This window comes from Chiloscyllium plagiosum, chromosome 37 (genome assembly GCF_004010195.1).
Source record: "Chiloscyllium plagiosum isolate BGI_BamShark_2017 chromosome 37, ASM401019v2, whole genome shotgun sequence".
NCBI classification, from domain to species: domain Eukaryota; kingdom Metazoa; phylum Chordata; class Chondrichthyes; order Orectolobiformes; family Hemiscylliidae; genus Chiloscyllium; species Chiloscyllium plagiosum.
Genome location: NC_057746.1, coordinates 9187536 through 9210998, shown reverse-complemented (window position 1 = coordinate 9210998; position 23463 = coordinate 9187536). Strand labels below are relative to the sequence as shown.

Below are 23463 nucleotides of genomic sequence, written 5' to 3'. Positions count from 1 at the left end.
CTGGCACTGTAAAGTGGGTATGTGCCAGAGGTATCAACTCATGAAGAATACTGAGTCCACAGAAGGTGAGGAAGGAATGTTTCACAGACACCACTCTCATATCTTCGAATGTTTGCTTTGATATCAATAGAAGCCACAATCTGGCCACACACACAGACGCATGGTAGCGAGGGAGGCTCACATGCAGAGTGGCAGATGTGGCTCTTCCCGGTGATTGGAGGAACCGGCGGCAGTGAGGATATTCCCCTGGTGATCGGAGGCGGCAGCAGTGAATGCAATCTCTCATCATTTGGGACCAGCTGGGGGCAGCAGTGAGGTTCCCATCCAGGCATTCGGGTCTCGTGGGGGGCAGCAGTGAGGTTCCCCTCCTGGTGTTCAGGGCCAGCAGGGGGCAGCAGTGAGGTTTCCTTCCTGGTGTTCAGGGCCAGCAGGGGGCAGCAGAGAGGTTCCCCTCCAGGCATTTGGGGCTAGTGGGGGGCAGCAGTGAGGTTCCCCTCCTGGTGGTCAAGGCCAGTGGGTGGCAGCAGTGAGGTTCCCCTCCTGGTGTTCAGGGCCAGCGGGGGGCAGCAGTAAGGTTCCCCTCCAGGCATTCGGGGCCAGCGGTGCGCAGCAGTGAGGTTCCCCTCCTGGTGTTCACGGCCAGACGGGGGCAGCAGTGAGGTTCCCCTCCAGGCATTTGGGGCCAGTGGTGGGCAGCAGAGAGGTTCCCCTCCTGGTGTTCAAGGCCAGTGGGGGGCAGCAGTGAGGTTCCCCTCCTGGTGTTCAGGGCCAGCGGGGGGCAGCAGTGAGGTTCCCCTCCAGGCATTCGGGGCCAGCGGTGCGCAGCAGTGAGGTTCCCCTCCTGGTGTTCAGGGCCAGCGGGGGGGCAGCAGTGAGGTTCCCCTCCTGGCATTCAGGGCCAGTGGGGGGCAGCAGTGAGGTTCCCCTCCTGGTGTTCACAGCCAGCGGGGGGCAGCAGTGAGGTTCCCCTCCTGGCATTCAGGGCCAGTGGGGGGCAGCAGTGAGGTTCCCCTCCTGGTGTTCAGGGCCAGCAGGGGGCAGCAGTGAGGTTCCCCTCCTGGTATTTTGGCCCAGTAGTGGCAGCAAAGCCTGTCCAGTGATCGGGGACGGAGGCAGCGGACTCTTCAAGATGGCAGCCCCGCAAAGCAACAACTGCAGTTAAAGTGAGATGCTGAGTGTGGCCTGTCCCGGCAGCAGAGCCAATGACTCTTGGTTGCTGGGTGAGTGTTGGGTCTGTGGTGTCAGCGAAGTGGGCCCAGCGGTGAAGAGATGGCGCCTAAAGTGGGGCAACCCCTACATTGGTGGCGGCCTGGTATTGGGGGTCTCCTTTGTGAGTTGGTGCCAGCGTGGAGTGGGTCAGAAAGACTGATACTCTGAACTTCTCACTTTTTTTTATTTTTCAGGTTTATTCTGAAGACTGATAATGATGGGCTGTTTATTTCTTGACTTTCCTAACTTTTTTTTGTTTCTAAGAATTTGAACATGAGTATCTGTGCCTTTGTATCTGAGATGGTGCTGTAATGCAGTGACTGTAAAACTTCTCACTGGACTCATTTGAGTGACAATAAAGCGAATTCATTTCAATTCCGGACATGAAAAGTGAACTGAATATTCAACCTGTGTTATGTGCATGTGTCTTAGTGTCATTGACCCCATGGTCTAACCCAGAGTGCCCTTACATCTCTCTCTCCCCTCTGTCGTCACTTCCTTGTCTTAGTTGGGCTCATGCTGCACCCCCGGGTTTCTCTCTGACCCTACATCGCCCATCTCTGGGCTCCGTGTGTCTCACTGTTAGTGCCTCAGAGATTGCTCCCCCTCTGCCCTGTGTCCTGACATCTCCCACGTTGCTCAGGCACCACACTGAAAGGACTCAGCGGAACAGGCTCTCGAGGCGCAGTAGATATCGAGATGGAATTGGTGTCAATATCTTTCCTTCCTTTTCATCCCCTCTGCAAGCCTTGCCATCCCACTGGAAGGGGATTAACTGCTTTGGCAGAGGTGACTGGCAGGGGATGGTTGCAAAACAAGGGCCTTGTGAGGGAAAAGCCGTCTGAAAATGGGCAGCATCTATCTGGACAAGGGCTTTGCGCTGTTACGATCTTCTTTCACTGACATGGAGAACCCATTAGACCTGCCTGTGGTTAGACGCCCTGTAGATTGAAGCTCTAGCAACAAATCTTTAAACCGAGGACGTATCTGTACATTGGAACAGTTGTTCCATTTATATATCTCATTGTGCAATCATTACTTTGGCTGCTATCACTGAGAGTTGACATCTCTGTGAGGCTGCTTTCCTGTGGATCTCAATCCTTGCTAATCCATGACCATCATTTTCTCACAAGCAGCCTTTGTGACAGAGGTGAAGTCTTGCCCTGTAAGGTCATTACAGACCCATAAGGCTGCTCTCTCAATAGAGATAGGCAACCAGTCGTGCTTTCACCTGATGCGCTCCACACTCTGGGGAAGACAGAATTGAGAAGGAGAATCCTTCATAGTAACCTCAACTGGAATTGAACCCACATTGTTGGCATCACTCAGCATCACAAACTAGAAAGCCAGCCAATCAAGCGAATAGATTCCATGCCATTACTATTTAGTGTATCTAACTAAAAAAAGATCATGCTTGACCTGACCTCAAAAGTCTCCTGCAACCTCTCCCTCCCAGACCCAACCACTACACACTCACGGCTTCCCAATCCCATTCCTCTCACCAGACCTCCTTGTATTTCCAGTGCAGAAGCTGGATATCTGAGATCAAAACAGGAAAACAAGCCAGGCAGCAACTGCACTGAGTAAAAATAGCTTTAATGTTCCACATGCAGGATCTTCCACCAGAACTCACATCTTAAATCTGTGCTCTCTCTGTGTTAGGTTTGTGTGACTCTGCATTAATATACCACTTTAACAACCCTGTGACTGAATTTAGATTGGGTCTACTCCCGATTCCAGCTCCCTACTCTCTGACTGTCATCCCCTTGGATCATGTACTATCCTGGGAATTTTATGCACTCAGTAGTGTAGGTTAGATGGCCTTCAGATTGGTATCACAGGTCAGTGCAACATTGAGGGCTTGTACTGCGCTGTAATGTTCTATGATCTAAAGTCTACTTCAAGGATGGGTCTAAGTTGTCCTCTCAATGTGTGCTCGGGCTGGGAACTAAATTGGAGCTGTTGAAGTGTGTCCCTCCATTTTCTGAATGTTAAAACTCTGAAAATAACATGGAATCCAAAACCGAACCATGCACTGCTTTCAAAGGTGTATCCCAGTCCGTTTCTTAACAAATTAAATCCTTTTTAAAAAAATTGGGAACATTTTTAATACGCCTTCTGGTACCTTTCAGAGATGCTTACTTTGTAAACCAGTCTTGGTGGGCTAAAAATCACCAGCGCCCCTGTTTCCAATAGAGGCTCTGTGATGCAGAGAAATAACTTTCACTGCAGGGTTGCAGTTACATCAGGAGTGAACTGGATTCGTCAGATTTAACCCCCCCCCCCCCCCCAAATACTGATAAAACTAGGAGAAAGCTCCCCTCTACAAATGCACTTATTATCAACCTATCGGCTTTTTGCCAAAAAATGTCAGATGTGATTTTATGAAGAAAAAGTGTCACTTATTAAAACAATGGAAAACAATGCTGTCTTAGAATGAAATAGGCATGGTACTGGTAAATGCAATCACTTGCTGTATATTTCTTATTGCTTGCTATACATATTCGGAAACGCCTCAGCGTTTTTTTCACAATTTAATACTTCAAATCATAGTCAAAAAGCAGAACTTCCAATGTGTATATAATCTTTGCACATTAAATATGTATATAATAGGCAAGCAAAGACAGATTTGCAAATGCTGTGCCTTTGTACACCATTAGTTGTCTATTAAAAGGGAAGACAGGTTTGGTTGGGAGGAGAGGTAGAATATTCTTTTATTTAAAATACTATTCCTCTTTCAATTCTCTGCCAAAGGAAGTCTGTATGGTATGACATAGTCAGTGTCTTTTTACCATTGTCACCTCTGTTAAGATGGATGTGTTACCTGTTTGTATCCCTTGAGAATCCATTTTGGTTTCATTCTGTGTCAGGCCTGGGGCCCAGTGTATGAGCATATAAAATTAGCAAACAGAGTCAAAGGGCGGAAAAGGCAAAAGTAATGACTCTTTACTTAAATCGTGTCATATTAGAAGCCATATGAATGAATTAATGGTATGCTCTTGTAGCTAATACAGAGGATATTTATATAAAGTTGAGAACTACATATATGACATTTTGAAAGGATAGGCAAGGATGAAAAGATGGTAGAGCAGCTTTATTAGTATGAGATGCAATAAGTTCAGTTGTGAGAATGGCCATGCTAAGTTGCCCCATAGTGTTTAGGGATGTGCAGGTTAGGTGGATCGGACATGGGAAATGCAGGCTTACAGAGGGGTTGGGTAAGGGTGGGATGCACTTCAGATGATCGGTGTGGACTTGATGGGCAAATGGCCTGCTTCCATGCTGAAGGGATTCTATGATTTGAACATTAATGGCTCAGATTGCCTAGTAGCGATGCTGGGATATCAGCTAGGGTAATCAGGTCCTCACATTGCTGCAGTCTGTCCTGCCTATAGTTATAATACTTCTAAAGAGTACACCAAAGAGAGGGCGTTTGTGATGCAGAAGGCCAGTCCACTTGCTCCAGAGGTGTGTAATAACACCCCTGAATGGCCTTTCAAAAAAGCAATCAATTGGAAGCATTGACAGGGAGGCACAGTCCAGAGACCATGCTCTCGTTAAAAACATCAGCAACCAACATCTCAAACCTGAGACTGAGGTCATTGTTGAATGGGCAGTAGTGAATCCTGGGTTCCTACATGTTTCAGAGACTTAGATAATCCACAGCACGAAAGCATCGGAAAATACCACCTCTGGCCTCTTTGCAAGACCTTCCGACCATGAGAAATTGGAACAGGAGGAGGCCATTCAGCCCCTTGAGCTTGCTTCAATAGATGATGGCCTATTGTTGTAGCAGTTTTCTGTTTCTTGCTGATTAAATCTCATGTGCAGGCCTTGAGTAATTGACACATTTATTCATGATATCACGGGAAGAGAGCAGTGACCACTCAACACCACGACCTCTCCGCCAAGCTACAGGGTCTCACAGGTTATATAGGATTACAAATGACCTACTGTTAGTTACAGAACAATGTATGTCTAACAACATGAGGTGGTCTAACAACATTAGGCTGTGACGTAGCATACTGTTAGCAGAAGTTAGTAGCAGATAACTAGTGGTGCGGTTCTAACAGAGCTCCCATATAGAGAGAGTGGGTGAGAGGATACAACTGCAAGATCAGCAAAAGAATTCTTGTAAACGACTTCAGTTAGAAAACAACTCTGCTAAAAAACGGTTACCTCAGAGGACAGCATGGTCAGGGTCCTCAAAGTGGTTTCCATACCTGTCTGACATTCCGAACATCTACTTTCCTGCCTTTACCCTATAAACCTTTGATTCCTCTGCTGATCAAGAATTTAGCTGTCTCAGTCTTGAATATACACAAGGACTCTACCCCCACAGCTTTCTGTGGGAAGGAGGTGCAAAGACTCACAACCCTCTTGAGAGAAGAAACTCCTCCTCACTTCAGTTTTGATAATAGCCCTGTTGAGTTGTGAAGCTTAACTTGCCTCCCTGAGGGGTCTTTTTTGGCTGCTACATGCAATAATGTTTAAATCATTCATTTCATACTTAACCATCTGAGAGATTTCTTAATAAGTAGCCAAACTAAAGGTAACTTGTAGTGATTTAGCCACAGCATCTTGCTTGAAGGGGAAGGAGGATTTGGGACGAGGCTTAATTCCTGCTTCCATGGCTCATAGGCAGTGCTGGGGAAGCTCTTGTTGCTGAGCTACACTTAGCTACTCTCTACTTCACTCCACAGATCACATTTCATAAAATGGCCATATTACTCCTCTCTCACCTTATTGGGGGTCAATATCAGCACTCTATCCCTTCTTGCTCTGACAAGAATTTAGAGATCTATGGTCCGAAATGATGGAGTTTAAGAGGGGCAACATTTGTACCTGCTTTGTACACTCCAGGAGAGAATAAAGGAAAGAGTTTCTCGGTGAATGTGTCAGTGAACGTGTAGAGTACAGACATGTCATCAGCATTGTAAAAGCTCACCAGCCCTCCCTCATAGTCCAGGTAAACTCCAATGGTCCTGGGTTTCACACTCGGACTCAGGGGGACTAATGGACTTTGACTGGCTCTGTATTCATTCCCATTTTTCAGCAACACAATCCAGTATCCAGTTTTAGGATCTAGTGTTATCTTTCCCTTCCGACTGGCTGACTTTCTGACCACTCCCACTTCCCACTCAGCCTTGTCCTTGACCTCCACTTCCCAGTAATGTTTCCCGGAAGTGAATCCCTGCAATCCCAGGACATACGGAGCCGTGTCGAATCTCTCCGGATTATTAGGAAGCTGTAATTGTTTGCTACTATATCTCACACTGGTTCGGTCTTCAGACAGAATGAGGCCTGGATGTGCTGTGTTTGAGTCCAGGGTCAGGGAGATAGCATCTAGGGAAAATTAAAACACATTATGTTAAGTTTTACTCAGCAAATAGCGGCAGAATTGAACAGAGTCAGCATGGATTTACAAAAGTGAAATCATGTTTGACAAATCTACTGGAATTCTTCAAGGACACACCTCATACAGTTGATGAGGGGGAGCCAGTGGATGTGGTTTATTTGGACTTTTGAAAGGCTTTTGGTAAGGTCCCACGTACGAGACTAGTGTGTAAAATTGAAGTTCATGGGATTGGGGTAGTGTATTGAAATGAAGAGGGAACAGAGAGTAGAAATAAACAGGAACAAAAACAGAGATTGCTGGAAAAGCTTAGCAGGTCTGGCAGCATCCTGAAGAAGGGCCTGTGCCCGAAACGTCGAATCTCCTGTTCCCTGGATGCTGCCTAACCTGCTGTGCTGTTCCAGCAATAAAGTTTCAACTGGCAGCATCTGTGTAGAGTTAACGTTTCAGGTCGAGTGAGGCTTCCTCAGCTTTTCCAGCAGTTTCTGTTTTTGTTTCTGATTTCCAGCGTCCACAGCTCTTTCAGTTTTCATGTAGAAAGAGACAGGTCTTTTTCCGAATGGCAGGCACGAATTGTGGGATACAGCAGGGATCAGTGTCAGGGCTCTAGCTATTCACAATATAAATTAATGATTTATATGAGCAAACTAAATGTTATAGCCCCAGATTTGCAGATGACACAAGGCTGCGAGATGGATGCGGAGATGCCGAACCGTGATTTGGACAGGTTGGGTGAGTGAGCAAACACATTGCTGATGCAATATGAAGTTGGATAAATGTGAGGTTATCCACTTTGGGAAATGGGAAGATGGATTATTAGCTGAATGGTTATAAATTAAGAGAGGCCTGAGTGTCCTCATACACCAGTCACTTAATGTAAGCATGCAGGAGCAACAGGGAGTCAAGAAGGCATATAGTATGTTGGCCTTCAGAGTGAGAGGATCTGAGTACAGGAGCAGGGATATCTTTCTGCAATTAAACAGGGCATTGGTGAGACCACACCTGGAATACTGTGTGCAGTTTTGGTCTCCTTACCTGAGGAAAGATGTTCTGGTTATGGATGGAGTGCAGTGAAGGTTTACCAGACTGATTCCTCTTGTAGAAGTTTATAAAAACGTGAGAGGCATGGATAGGGTGTAAAGCCAAGGTCTTTTCCCCAGCACAGGGGAGTCCAAAACTAGAGAGCGTAGCTTTAAGGTGAGATTTAAAAGAGACTAAAGGGGCAACCTTTTCATGGACAGGGTAATGTGTGGAATGAGCTGCCAGAGGAAGTGGTGGAGGCCTTACAATTGCAACATTTAAAAGGATTTTAGATGGGTATATGAATAGGAAGGGCTTGGAAGGATATGGGCCAAATGCTGGCAAATTGGATGAGATTAATTTTGGATATCTGGTCAGCACGGATGAGTTGGACCGAAGGGTCTGTTTCTCTTGTGGTAGAATCTAGAATTAAGGATCATAACGGGTCGCCTATTTAAGGCAGGTATGAGTATGGATCATTTCTTTCCTCAAAGGATACAGTCTATGGAATTCCCTTCCACAAAAGGCAATGGATGCAGAATCGTTAAACATTTCCAAGGTACAAGTAGGTAGATTCTTGATTACCAAGGGGACGCAAGATTATCAGAGACATGCAGGAGCGTGGAGCTGAGGTTAAAAGCTGATCTTATTGGAAGAAAGAGCTGGGTCAAAGGGCCAAGTGGCCTCCTCTCTTTCCTCTCACGCAGTCACCCATGTCACTGTAATGCATATCAGGTCATACATATTCATCTCCATCGATGTTAACAGTTGATCCTTTTTGTTATGAATGCTGCGTACATTCAGGTACAGGGCCTCAAACCCATTTCCTTCTCTTTTCAATCATTTCTGGCCTCACCTGCTAATGCTTTTGTTTTTAACATGGCTACAGTCTGACCCATTCCGCCACACTTTGCAATCATTCCTCAAGTTGCTGCTGTGCTACATCACATTCCTACCCCCACCCCCCCTTTGCTTGACCATATCTTCCCTCCCCCCACCCCGTCTCATCACTGGTTCGTTTCAACCCCTCTCTTCCTGCTTGCAGCTTCTTACCTGGAGCAATGATTGGTTTCATTTCCTTCCACACTGCGCACAGTAAGGGACTTTGAAACCCTGTGTACTTCTCTCTCTCAAACTCCACCATCTCCATCTCATTGTTGTCCTGGAAAATTTCCAATTCCTTCACTTTGTCCTCGTATCTGTTCAAATGGGATTAATTTAATCACTTGTTACTGGGCACAAACTGTGATCAACGTGTAAACCTGTATACGGGCTTGCATTTGATACTCACTTTTCTTTCAATCTTTCCAATTTCTGCAGGAGAGAGAATTAGAAGCATTTTAACAAATAGACAATGATGTTTCAACTGTATTTTGTTGTCTTAATGATTACCCAGTAATTCCTGAAAACTACGAAGGGTTTTGGGTGAAATTTTCACTGACTTGATTCAATGATGTGACAGTTACTCCATCTCCTGCCCCAACTCTGAGTGCACTTGACAGGTTTTCCTCCGCTACTGAACACATTGAGAATTTACTGAGTTGTCAGGAAGGGTCACTTGGCCTGAAATGTTAACTCTAATCTCTCTCCACAGACACTGCCAGAGCTGCTGAGCTTCACCAGCATTTTCTGTTTCTGATTCACAGTATCTGTAGTTCTTTATGTTTTTATTGAGAATTTATTGATCCTTTCGGTCACATCACTGCTCTCGGGCGTTACTCCCGTGAATCCAAACACATTTCTGCTGCCAGGGTTAACACTCACGGGGCTCACTCACTCAAGGGTGGCACGGTGGCTCAGTGGTTAGCACTGCTGCCTCACAGCACTAGGGACCCCGGTTCGATTCCAGCCTTGGGCGACCATCTATGTGGAGTTTGCATACTCTTCCTGTGTCTGTGTGGGTTTCCTTCAGGTGCCCCAGTTTCCTCCCACAGTCCAGGGTAGGTGAACTGGCCATGTTAAATTGTCCATAGTGTTCAGGGATGTGTAAGTTAGGTGCATTAGTCATAGAATCCCTACCGTGTGGAAACAGGCCCTTCAGCCCAACAAGTCCACACTGACCCTCGAACAGCAACCCACCCAGACCCACTCCTCCACCCCATTATTCTACATTTACCCCGATTAATGCATCTAACCTACACATCCTTGAACACTATGGACAATTTAGCATGGCCAATTGACCTAACCTGCACATGTTTGGACTGTGGGAGGAAACTGGAGCACCCAGAGGAAACCCACACAGACACGGGGAAAATGTGCAAACTCCACACAGACAGTTGCCCGAGGCTGGAATCGAACCCAGATCCCTGGTGCCATGAGGCAGCAATGCTAACCACTGAGCTACTGTGCCGCCCAGTGCAGGGGAAATGTAGAGCAATAGGGTAGGGGAATGGGTCTGGGTGGCTTAATCTTTGGAGAGTCAGTGTTGGGCTGAAAGGCCTGTTTCTGTACTGTAGGGATCAATGACTATATATTGCTGTCAAACTGGGAGAAGCCAACACAACAAGTATGCGTTTGAAGATGTGGGCTGGTTTCTCAGTGTCAGTGCCTACCTTCAGCCCCTCATTCCTTTACGAACATTGAAATCACATCAGGGACCTGCAAGAGGCTCCGTAATTCACCTTTACTCAGGTTCCAGCTGCACTGTGAGTAAAACGAGACATCGACAGTGTGGAACATTCCCCCCACCCACTGCACATCAAGCCCAGTCCTGACTAACCCCTCTTTGCCAAATGTTGTGATGGGGCTGTAAAATAGTACACTGGACTAAAAGCTTGGAGATTGGTCTGTATATATAAAAAAATCACCTTGAGAAAGGAGATGCCAGTATTCTGCTCATTGTCCGCAACAAAACTCATAAGGGTTTCAAAAAGTGCAGCAACCTCTTCTATTTGTTTCAAATTCTCTTCCAATCGTCGCTGGTCTTCCTCCTTTCGTCTCCTCAGCCGATTAATTGACTGCTTCTCCTTGTCTTTGAGATATTGGTGAATCTTGGCAAACTTTGCGGAGATGTCTTCCTCCAGGGATGCTGTGAATTGCTACGACAGTGAGAGAATGGTTCAAACGGTGGGTTGTTCATGGATTGCTGTGCCTAAAGGGAGCTGAAGTAATACTCACATCCAGTTTTGAAATCTCCTTCGCCTGCTTTTGTTTTAATTTGCTGATCATTTTCATGTCGTCGTCCTCGGAACTCAAGAGCTCTTTCAGTTCATTCTGGAATGAAATCAGATCTCACCGTCAACTATTGTAATCTCTACTTTTATACCACAACCCAGTCAGGCACAAGGAGACACTAGCTTTTATAATTTGGGAAGAGGCAGCAGAGAATGAGAAGCCTGATGAAGGGCTTTCACTGGGTCAGGATAACACTGCAGATGGTGGACAGCTGATAATGAAGAAAGTGCTGGTAAAATTCCACAGTTGCTGCCTGGCTTTTTTATAATGTCTTCATCTTGTGGGATGTGGGCATCGCTGGCTGGGGCCACCATTTATTACCCATCCCTAATTGCCCTTCAGAAGCTAGTGGTGAGCTGCCATCTTGAACCGCAGCAGTCCACCTGCTGTGGGGTGACCCACAATGACCTTAGAGAGGGAATTCCAGGATTCTGACCCAGAGACAGTGAAGGAACGCCGATACATTTCCAAGTCAGGATGGTGAGTGGCTTGGAGGAGAACTTGAAGGTGGTGTTGTTCCCGTGTATCTGTTGCCTTTGTCCTTGATGGAAGTGGTCATGGGTTTGGAAGGTGTTGTCTAAGGATCTTTGGTTAAATTTTGTGAATAGTACACACTACTGCTCCTGAGCATCGGTGGTGAAGGGAACGGACGCTTGTGGATGTGGAGCCAATCAAGCGGGCTGCTTTGTCCTGGATGGTGTCAAGCTCTTTGAGTGTTGATGGAGATGCCCCCATCCAGGCAAGAAGGGAGTATTCCATCACCCTCCTGACCTGCTGAGCTTTTTGAGTGTTTTCTGTTTTTATTGCCTTAGGATAAGGCTGCATACCTGAATTAGGTAAGACAAAATCATCACAGGAAAAAGAGATGAGGTGGGTGAATATACCTGTAAGATTTTAATTTCAACTATAAAGCTGACTTAATTACTATCAATATCAGAAGTGATTTTGACAAGACAGTATTTATTCGTTTTTGATCACATCCTCGGCTTGGCCAGAATTTACTTCCTATCCTGAAACGACTTGGAAAAGGCGGTGGTGAGCTGCCTTCTTGAGCTGCTGCAGTCCATGTGCTGCAGGTAGATCTGCAATGTGGTTTCAGAAGGAGTTCCAGGATTTTAACCCAGTGACACTGAAGGAATGATTTTTTTAAATTTCAAAAATATACTTTATTCATAAAATATTTTGATGATCTTTACAATTGGTGGTGCCATTCATAGGCACACATTTCATTTCTTTGCACACAGAGATCGGAATTAATCATTCATATATACAGGTCTGTACGTTTACTATCCATATATTTAGCTGGGGGGGTCAGCAGAGCCCCCTTACTGCGTAGGCCCCCTGTGCTTAGGCAGGCAGACGTTACACAGTGGTCTTTCCCCACCGCGCCTTGGCGGCAGCTGCCCCAAGCTTCAGCGCATCCCTCAACACATAGTCTTGGACCTTGGAATGTGCCAGTCTGCAACACTCAGTCGGGGTCAACTCCTTCAGCTGGCAGATCAACAGGTTTCAGACAGACCAAAGAGCGCCTGATGATAGATTTCCAAGTCAAGATGGTCTGTGGGGTGGAGGGAATTTGCAGGTGGCACTCATGTCCAACGAGATGGAAGTGATTGTGGGTTTGGAAGGGGCTTACACACTGTTAGTGTTGTACATAATGGTGAAGCCAGTGAAAGCTGAGAATGGTGGGTGTGCTGCTAATCAAGTGCTGTTGGAGTTACACCCATCCAGGCAATCCAGTATTTCATGAGCCCACTAATGAACTGGAACAGTCATCACAGGGATCTGTAGAGGAGTGACCAAAGAAGGTGTCAACGTGGACTTCACCGGAGGGCCGCTGCCCTGGGCTTGACATGTATACTCAAACCGTCAGGAAATATATAAATGCCAGATTCATCAGCCATACCCACAAGGTAGAGCAAAACATCACCCGTTCACAATGCAATGCCATCCAGGCTCTCAAAACCAATCACAACATTGTCATCAAACCAGCAGATAAAGGAGGAGCCATTGTCATTCAGAATAGAACAGACTACTGCAAGGAAGTGTACCGATAACTGAACAACCAGGAACACTACAGGCAACTACCAGCTGATCTGACCGAAGAACACACCCGTAAATTAAACACATTGATCAGAACTTTGGATCTAGTCCTTCAGAGTTCCCTACACGTCCTCATCCCACGTACTTCTCATGTAGGCGACTTCTACTGCCTTCCAAAGGTACACAAAGCCAACACACCAGGATGTCCCATCGTGTCGGGCAATGGACCCTGTGTGAGAATCTCTCCGGCAATGTGGAAGGCATCGTGAAACCTATTGTACAGGGAATCCCCAGCTTCTGTCGCGACACCACGGATTGCCTACAGAAACTCAGCACCCACAGACCAGTCGAACCAGGAACATTTCTCATCAATGGACGTTTCCGCTCTCTGCACCAGCATCCCCCACAATGATCGCACAATAGCAACAGCCTCAGTACTCAACACCAACAACTGCCAATCTCCAAACACCGTCCTACAACTCATCCGCTTTATCCTCGATCACAACGTCTTCACCTTTGACAACCAGTTCTTCATCCAGACACACGGAACAGTCATGGGGACCAAATTTTCACCCCAATATGCCAACATCTTCATGCATAGGTTCGAACAAGACTTCTTCCCTACGCAGGACCTCCAACCAACATTGTACACCAGGTACATTGACGACATTTTCTTCCTCTGGACCCATGGTAAGGAGTCACTCAAAACTACACAGTGACATCAACAAGTTTCATCCCACCATCAAACTCACCATGAACTACTCTCGAATATCTGTCTCATTCTTGGACACATGCATCTCCATCAAGGATGGAGACCTCAGCACCACATTCTACCGCAAACCCACAGACAACCTCACAATGCTACACTTCTCCAGCTTCCACCCAAAACATATTAAAACAGCTATCCCCTATGGACACGCCCTACGCATACACTGGATCTGCTCAGATGAGGAGGAACATGACAGACATCTGGATGTACTCAGGGATTCCCTCACAAGAACAGGGTACGATGCTCAACTCATCGACTGCCAGTTCCGACGTGCCACAGAGAAGAACCGTAATGACCTCCTCAGGACACGGATACTGTGCTGCAACCGACAGGGTACCCTTCGTTGTTCAGTGTTTCCCAGGAGCTGAAAGATTACGCCATGTTCTTCGTGACCTGCAACACATTATCAATGAGGATGACCACCTCACCAAGATCTACCCCACACTTCCACTACTTGCCTTTAAACAACCGCCAAACCTCAAACAGATCATTGTTTGTAGCAAGTTGCCCGGCTGTCAGGACAACTCCATACAACCCTGTCAAGGTAGATGCTGCAAGACGTGTCAGAGTGTGGACATGGATACCACCATTACGCGTGGGGACACCTCCCACCGTGTACATGGTGGGTACTCATGTGACTCAGCCAATGGTGTCTATCTTATACGTTGCAGGCAGGGATGCCCGGAGACATGGTACATTGGGGAAACCGAGCAAAGGCTACGACAACGGATGAATGGGCACCGCACAACAATCAACAGACAGGAGGGTTCCCTCCCAGTTGGGGAACACTTCAGTGATCCAGGACATTCAGCCTTGGACCTTCGGGTGGCCGTCCTCCAAGGTGGACTTCGGGACAGGCAGCAGAGAAAAGTGGCCGAGCAGAGGCTGATAGCTAAGTTCCACACCCATAGGGAGGGCCTCAACCGGGACTTTGGGTTCATGTCACACTACAGGTGACCACCATTGCACTATACACACTCCTACACACACACACTGCTATACATACACATACACACGGACACACATATACACGGACACACACACACCCTTACAGACACACACACTCCCACGCTCACACACATGTACCACCCCTCCACCCCAGACACACACACACACACTCCCACACGCACCCCCTCACAGATATAAGACACTCTACACTCACTACACACACACACACTCTCTCTCACACTCAGAACCCCCAACGCAGACAGACAGACACACACACACAACACACACATATGTACACATATATTTTGTGTGGTGAATTTGTACTTGCAGAGTTACATTGTACTTAGCTCAAAAACTGCATGAATTCATGTAAAACTCTGTTATCTCACTCCTTAGATTAGAATCAATCTAAACATCATGGTACAGACAGAGAACACAGGGGGCTAACACCTTCAACATATTGTCTAACCATCACCATTGTTACAGTTAAACTGAGAATGCACCTTTTTAAAAAAAGGGTTTGTGATTTACACATGAAAGAAGTGAAACTATCATGGTATTCGAACAGATGAAAGACTCAACAGACAACCAAAGTATTTTTCAATGTATAATTTCAGTTACATCACACTGTAAATTTTTGCTATAAATTCTGTGCCCTACAATTGTGTCCTCCCCAACCACCTGATGAAGGAGCGGCGCTCCGAAAGCTAATGTGCTTCCAATAAAACCTGTTGGACTATAACCTGGTATTGTGTGATTTTTAACTTTGTACACCCTAGTCCAACACTGGCACCCCCAAATCACCAGTATTCCATCACCCTTTTGCCTTGGTACTTGTAGATGGTGCACATACAATGGGAAGACACGAGATGAGTTGCTTGCTGTGGTATTCCTATCCCCTGACCTGCTGTTGTAGCCACAATATTTTTATGTTTACTCCAATCGCTCGGATGTTTGTAGTGTTGTAATGCCATTGAGCATCAAAGGGAGATGGTTACCTTCTCTGTTGCGACATAGTCACTGCCTGGAACTACTGTGGCCTAGACGTTACTTACCACATATCCGTCCAGGCCGACTCTCTGGACTTTAGAAGAATGAGAGGAGATCTAATTGAGGTTAATGAGGGGCAGTGATGGAGGCAGATACGACAGGGGTATTTAAGAAATGTTTAGATAAGCACATGAATATGCAAGGAATGGGGAGATATGGACCAAGGGCAGGCTGAAGGGATTAGATTGATTTGGTGTCATGTTCAGCACAACACTGTGGGCTGAAGGACATTTCCTTGTGCTGTACTGTTCTATGTTCTCAATAAGATGCTAAAGGAGATTGACAAAGTAGACATAGGGAGGACTCCCAGGGCAACTCCCTGCTGACTGTGTACGACTGTGTCTCCACCTCTGCTGGGTCTGTCCTGTCATTGCTACAGGAATTACTTAAGGCTGATGATGGTAGCATCGGAACATTGCCTGATAGGTACGATCCATTGGTATTACTATGTCAGGCCATTGCTTGACTAGTCTGTGGGGCAGCTCTCCAAAAGTTGGCACACCCCCAGCTGTTTCAGAGTCATGGAGATGTACAGCACAGAAACAGACCCTTCGGTCCAACTCGTCCATGCTGACCAGATATCGTAACCTGAACCTCGTCCCATTTGCCAGCACTTGGCCCATATCCCTCGAAGGATAAAACAAGGACTGTAGATGCTAGAGATCAGAGTCGAGAGTGTGGTGCTGGAAAAGCACAGCAGGTCAGGCAGCACCTGAAGAGCAGGAAAATCGATGTTTCAGGCAAGAGCCCCTCACACCAAAATAGCAATTCTCCTGCTCGTTGGATGCTGCCTGACCTGCTGTGCTTTTCCAGCACCACACTCTTGACCCATATCCCTCTAAACCCTTCTTACTGATGTACTCATCCAGATGCCTTTTAAATGCTGCAATTGTACCAGTGTCCATCACTTCCTTTGGCAGCTCATTCCATACACGTACCACCCTCTGCGTGAACAAGTTGCCCCTTAGTTCACTTTTATATCTTTCCCCTCTCACCCTAAACCTATGCCCTCTAGTCTGAACTTCCCCCACCCCAGGGAAAAGACTTTGTCTATTTACCCTATCTATCCCCATCATGATTTTATAAACTTTTATAAGGTCACCCCCCAGCCTCCAACGCTCCAGGGAAAATAGCCCCAGCCTATTCAGCCTCTCCCTGTAGCTCAAATCCTCCAACCCTGGCAATATCCTTGTAAATCTTTGCTGAACTCTTTCAAGTTTCACAACATCCTTCAGATAGGAAGGAGACCAGAATTGCACGCAATATTCCAACAGTGGCCTAACCAATGTCCTGTACAGCTGCAACATGACCTCCCAATTCCTGTACTCAATACACTAACCAATAAAGAAAAGCATACCAAACACCTTCTTCACTATCCTGTCTACTTTCAAGGAGCTATGAACCTATACTCCAAGGTCTCTTTGTCCAGCAACACTCCCTTGGACCTTACCATTAAGTGTATAAGTCCTGCTAAGATTTGCTTTCCCAAAATGCAGCACCTCACATTTATCTAAATAAATCTCCATCTGCCACTCCTCAGCCCATTGGCCCGTCTGGTCAAGATCCCATTGTACTCGGAGGTAACCTTCTTCGCTGTCCAGTACATCACCAATAGCAAGGAAGACTTTACAAGGGGTTAGGTTTGTAATTATCATTCCCGATGACTTGGTTGATGCGAGTTGGTCTCTCTTTTGATTGGAGCATGGAAAACAGCTGAGTGGTCTCTTCGGCCATAATCACACAGCGCTTTGAAGAGACACCCATGTTACTGTGGATATAGAATCACAGACCACGTAAAAACAGCAGACTTTCTTCCGTAAAGGTCATCAGTGAATCAGATGCACAGTTGTTTCATTAAAACAACTTTAAAAAGTCTCTTCAAACATTGCAATCACGGTTTGTTGCCATTAATAATATTCCTGAATATTGAAATCACAGAGTAATGTATTGCTGGAGAGAAGCTGGAAGGCTTTGGATTTGTACTATATTCAGTTTGGGGATGCTGGGAACTGCACAGGCCAGCTTTGAATTTCAGATTGGTATTTAGCAGCTGCCCTGGTGGGATTTGAACCCACATGCTCTTGTCAAGACTGAAAGGCGGCATGCTTCTGGATGAGGCCACTCTGCCAACTTAAGGGTGAGCAGCAAGGGTGAGAATGGGCAAGCAAAGAGGGGGGGGGAGGCAGATAGTAAAGGGTGTAGTTCATTCCGACTGGCAAAGCAGCTGAAATACTTGTGAGAGTGATGATTCTTTTGGGTTGGGCTGTCAGAGCCTGCATAGGTGAGGCTGAGGGAGTTGACAGGCAGAAGACTGGAGAAACAACAGAGACAGGGTAACTCAATCATTAGGGGGAACAGGCAGGAGTGCTGCCTCACTGGTGCCAAGGTAAAGGATATCACTGAGCAGCGGCAGAACACTCAAAGGCTGAGAAAGGGAATGAACAGCAGTTGTGATCTATCTTAATTGCCACTACATCACTGAGAGAGGAATGTGGTCCTTCATACAGGTGTTAGGCAACCAGGTGAGAAACCAGCAACTTACAATACTGACATCTTCCCAACAATGTGGAAAATTTGCCCAGATATGTCCTGTACACAAAAGGCAGGACAAATCCAATGCAACCAATTACTCTATCAATGTACTCTCGATCATTGGTGAAGTGATGGAAGGTGTCATCAACAGTGCTCTCATGCTCAGCAATAACCTGCTCAGTGAGAAGTTTGGGCTCTGCCAGGGCCACTCAGCTCCTGCCTCATTACAGACTAGATTCAAACATGGACAAAAGAGCTCAATTCCAGAGGTGAGGTGAGAGGGACAGCCCTTGGTATCAAGGCCACATCGACCAAGTGTAGCATCACGAAGCCCTTGCAAAACTGGAATCAGTGGGAGTCAGGGGGTCAAACTCTCTGCTGATTGGAGTCATACCTGGCACATAGGAAAATGGTCATGGTTGTTGGAGGTCAGCCATGTCAGTACCACAGCATCTCTACAGGAGTCTCTCGGTACAGTGTCCAAGACCCAACCATCTTTAGCTGCTTCACCAATGACCTCCCATCTATCATAAGGTCAGAAGTGGGGATGATCGTCAATGCTTGCACAATGTTGAGCACCATTCATGACTCCTCAGATGCTGAAGCAGTCATGTTCAAATACACCATAGAATAGCTACAAGAGCAGGTCAGAGGTTAGGAATACTGGCAGCGAATAACTCACCTCCTGACTCTCCAAAGCCTGTCCATCATTTACAAGGCACAAGGCAGGAGTGTGATGGGATCCTCCCCACTTGCCTGGATGGGTGCAGCTCCAACAACACTCAAGAAGCTTGACACCATCCAGGACAAAGCAGTCCATTTGATTAGCACCACATCCACAAACATCCACTCTCTCTACCACTGATGCTCAGTAGCAGCAGTGCACACTATCTACAAGATGCAGAAATTCAGTAATGATCCTCAGACAATACCTTCCAAACCCACAGCCACTCCCATCTGGAAAGTTGCAGATACATGGAAATACCACCAGCTGCAAGTTTCCCTCCAAGTCACTCCCCAGCCTGACTTGGAAATATATCACTGTTTCTCCTCAATCATTGGATCAAAATCATGGAATTCCCTCCTTAATGCCGTTGTGGGTCTACCGACAGCACGTGGGATGCAGTGTTTCAAGAATTCAGTTCTCCACCACCTTAAGCGGCAATCAAGGATGGGTCATAAATGCTGGCCAGCCAGCAATGCCCATGTCCCATCTGTGAATACAAAGTCTCTTTAAACATTGCAATCGCGGTTTGCTGCCATTAGTAATACTCATGAATATTGAAATCGCAGCGTAATAAATAGCTGGAGAGAAGCTGGAAGGTTTTGGACTTGTACTCTAATCAGTTTGGGGATGCTGGGAACTGCACAGGCCAGTAGGGCTTTGAACTGGGTTAAATATTTTTGTATGACAATTTTCTTGTGCTGTTGGGAGGATTTGAACTAACTTAGCACAGGCTTGCAAATCAAGCATACCTTTAAAGGAGGAAAAACAAGAGGCAAAAAGAATAGGAAGAGAGACAGAGAGCAATTTGAAAAGAGTTAGTAACATATGCAGAGTAAGAGGAAATGCCGTCAGGCCAAAATTCAGTTTCTTGTGTATGTATGGAATGTTGTAACTAAGGTGAGTTGGAGGCACATATGGCCCCACAGGGGAATATAATTTGATTTGATTTATTATTGTCATATGTATCCAGGTACAGTGAAAAGACTTGTTTTCAGGCAGATCATCCCATGATAGAACAGAGTGACAAATACAATGTTACGGCTGCAGAGAAGGAGCGTAAACAGCGAGATCAGCATTTAAACTTAAAATTTGAGAGGTCCATTTGGAAATCTAATATCAGTGGGGAAGAAGCTGCTCTTGAATCTGTTGGTACATGTGTTTAAGCGTTTGTATCTTCTGCCCAGTGGAAGAGGTTGGAAGAGCTTACAACTGGGGTGGGAGGGGCATTTGATGATGTTGGCTGCCTTCCCAAGGCATCAAGAAGTACAGACAGAGTCAATGGTGGAAAGTGATAGACTGAGCGGTGTTCACAACTCTCTTGTTGATTCTTAAGGCCCTGGACAGAGCAGTTGTCATACCAAGCTGTGATGCATACGGATAGAATGCTTTCCACGGCTCATCTATAAAAATTGTTAAGAGTCTTGGTAAGAATATGATGTTGTATTGGTAATATAAACAGTTGTAGTAACGCCGATCTCCAGGTATTCTGCATTTCAACGCACGAGGTGTGCAAGAACATTGTGGTGAGTGGCTGCTTTTGACCTGGTACAGTTTACGGTGCATTTCCCTCGGGTTCAGCATGAGGATCACTGTTTATCTTAAGCTGTATTAAAACATTAGACATACAGGCAACCATTTCACAACTTTGGTGTTATCGTGAATTGTCAGGGGTTGTGCTCAGAAATTTCAGGAGGATGAAGACAAAATGGAAACCGTGGGCAAGGGCAGAAGGAATTTAATGTTGAGAAGAGTAAAGCAAAGCATTTTGGTCAGAAAAACAAGGAGAAATATCATATTCAGCCATGATTCTCCAGGAGGGACTTGAGGGTACATGAAAACACCTTTCAGTTTTCATTATTCATTCACAGAGTGTGGCGTGGGAGCAACGCTGGCCAAGCCAGCATTTACTGCCAACCTTCCAGTGCCCAGAGGGTGGTTCAGAGTCAAGCTCGTTGCTGTGAGTCTGGACTCTCCTGCTCCTCGGATGCTGCCTGACCTGCTGTGCTTTTCCAGCGCCACACATTTTGACTCTGATCTTCAGCATCTGCACTCCTCACTTTCTCCTATTGATTGAGAAATTCTGTTCTCGGGGACCCAGGTTCTGAATCCTACCCCAGTAGATGTGGAATTTGTATTCAATAAAATAAACTGGAATTTAGAATCGACTGAAGACCATTGTTGATTGGTGGAAGATAAACCCATCTGGTTTACTAATATCCTCGGGGGAAGGAAATCTGCCATCCTCACCAGGTCTGACCTACATGTGACTCCAGAATCTCAGCAATGTGGTTGAACTCTCAACTGCCCTCTGGGCAATTAGGGATGGGCAATGAATGCTGGCCTAGCGAGCGATGCCCACTTCCTGTGAACAAACCTAAAAAGGTTTGCAGATCATTGTCTGAGGGGGAATGAAATGTCAGATTATGGGAAAAGACAAGGCAATGAAGCCGTGTTGTCCATATCATCGCAGGATTTAACGTAAATATTCCAATGAAACAGATTTTCAGTCCTCCAATATTTCCAACCAGTTTGGTGACCCTGAACTTTTAGAGAGCTTTTTGGCAATCCTGTGCTGAAGAATCATTCACTGAAGGTAGAAGGACATGGGAGGGGAGTCATAAAGTAGCCAGTGTTGGAGGGGTAATTGAATTGGGCCACTGGATGTTTATTCACAATAACCAAGGGGTTTTTTGGGAGGGGGGGGGGGAGCCAGAAGAAAGCGACCGAAGGGCCTCTTGCTGCACCGTAGAAAAAATGGTGATCAAAGGTAAACAAAGGACATTAATCAAAATGACCCAGCCCAGAGTCAGACACCCACAAACCACACAGGATCTGACCGTGTCCCTCACACTGAGCAATCAGATTCTGGGCACTGCTTTGAACGGGCTCTCAGCTAAACAGCAAGGAACCCCCAATGCCGGGTTGGAGAGAGAGAGAGAGAGAAAAATCCAGCGGTCTGATTGCAAACAGAGATCCGGGGATCCTGAGTCTTCAGGCAACAAGTGACTGCAGCCCTTCACTCCTGCAATCCCAGTCACAAGCTGAAGGCGCGCTCTCTCTCTCTCTCGCCTCTTACCTTGTACTTTCTCACTGCATCAGCGACAGGCAGGAAGCTGTGGCCTGAGTGTGCCGGTGAATCTCGACAAATGACACAGATCAGAGCCTGGTCGTCCTGACAGAACAGCTTCAGCTTCTCATCGTGTTCCAGACAGCGGGAACCCCCTTCCTGCTGCAGCCCCGGGTTCAGCTCCAGCTGCCGGGCTTTCTCACAGAGATTGGCCAACACCCTGTTGCTGGTGTAGCCTCTGCTGGGGCAAACAGCGCGACACTCCGGGCAGGACGCCCCCTCCCCCTGGTTTGCCCAGCACCTCTGGATACAGGATCTGCAGAAATTGTGATCACAGTGCAGCCGAACCGGCTCCAAAAACAGGGACAGGCAGATGGAGCAGGTCAGATCCTCGGCCAGGGATAAGCTCGCTTGACAGGCGGCCATCTCCATTGCTTGTAACTCACTTTAACTTTTGGTTTCACTCCTGCAGTTTCACTTCTCGATTGGTGCTCTCAAAAGGGACAGTGGCACCGAGCAACATCATTGATCAGCTTTGGTTTCCTTGCTTGTCAATCATACAGCTCAAAGACATTAGACAGAGATGTCCACAAGTCATTAATTTGGCTTATCGACCTCTGGTTACAGACACAGACAAACCTCGGTCACAAAGAGGACTTAAAATTTCTGAGTACCAATATCACAGGGTCAGTCACTGTGCAAATTTTGACTGTGCGTGGCATCAAGGCAGTATTTTCCTGACCTGCGGATCAAAGAACTCTGGCCACATATAAATCAAGTGGAATCGGGAAAACTGTTGGAAGTCATACCTATCACAAAGGGAAGATGGTTGTAGTTGCTGAAGGTCAGTCACCCGAGCCACAGGACGTTAATCTAACAAAGAGTGATCACCAGAAGAGTAGGAGAAAGTGAGGACTGCAAATGCCGGAGATCAGAGTCCTAAGGTATGGTGCTGGAAAAACACAGCCAGTCAGGCAACATCCGAGGAGCAGGAGAGTTGAAGAGCTGGATAATTGAAGAGTTTATGCTCGAAATCTCAACTCTCCTGCTCCTCAGTTGCGGCCTGACCGGGGCTGTGCTTTTCCAGCACCATATCACCACAATAGTGGTTATGGAAGAGCAATGGAGGGGCTGGTGGGAGTGGTGTGAGGTCATAGCAGTGGTATAGATGGAGCATTAGATTTTGTGAGGGCGGGGGGGGGGGGAATACGGGAATGCATTGGACTTTCTATGGTTACCTGTCAACTGGTTTGCAACACGTTATCAGACATGCCCTACAACCTTACATGTCTCAAGAGTTCCCACATTCCTCCAAATCTCCATTTTTTGACCAATTTTCAGCAAGGGGTTTGTTTGAACTTTCAGGCTTCATTTCACCCACTCCCAGCTCATTTCTGTGGGAGCTGAGAGGAGACATTGTAAAAGTCTGCTTCAGGAATAAGCATGGTGCTGTGGGTGGAAGATAGCCTCTCCATTGATCTTGGCAGCTTGTTCAGTGATTCAACCCGGGAGACCCTCTCTCCCCAAGACATAGTCTCCCCAAACGTTGTTATTGAGAACAGAACTGG

At 46.5% G+C, this 23463-nt stretch overlaps 2 protein-coding genes across 2 annotated transcripts in view; one reads left to right on the top strand and one right to left on the bottom strand.

The window, feature by feature from the left end:
- Positions 1-5043: 5043 nt before the first annotated feature.
- On the bottom strand, positions 5044-22329 carry LOC122541297 (nuclear factor 7, brain-like). The gene is made up of 6 exons (XM_043677920.1): positions 21905-22329; positions 10703-10798; positions 10393-10623; positions 8877-8899; positions 8639-8784; positions 5044-6555 (listed from the first exon to the last, which is right to left on the bottom strand). The coding sequence occupies exons 1-6, from the start codon at positions 22325-22327 to the stop codon at positions 6011-6013; spliced, it is 1464 nt and encodes a 487-aa protein (XP_043533855.1). The 5' UTR covers positions 22328-22329; the 3' UTR covers positions 5044-6010.
- A 312-nt stretch (positions 22330-22641) lies between these two features.
- Positions 22642-23463, top strand: part of LOC122541299 (nuclear factor 7, brain-like) — a 104276-nt gene continuing 103454 nt past the window's right edge. Inside the window, exon 1 of the mRNA XM_043677924.1 lies at positions 22642-22739. The gene's annotated coding sequence lies outside the window, so the exon portion shown is untranslated. The remainder of the gene's footprint in view (positions 22740-23463) is intronic.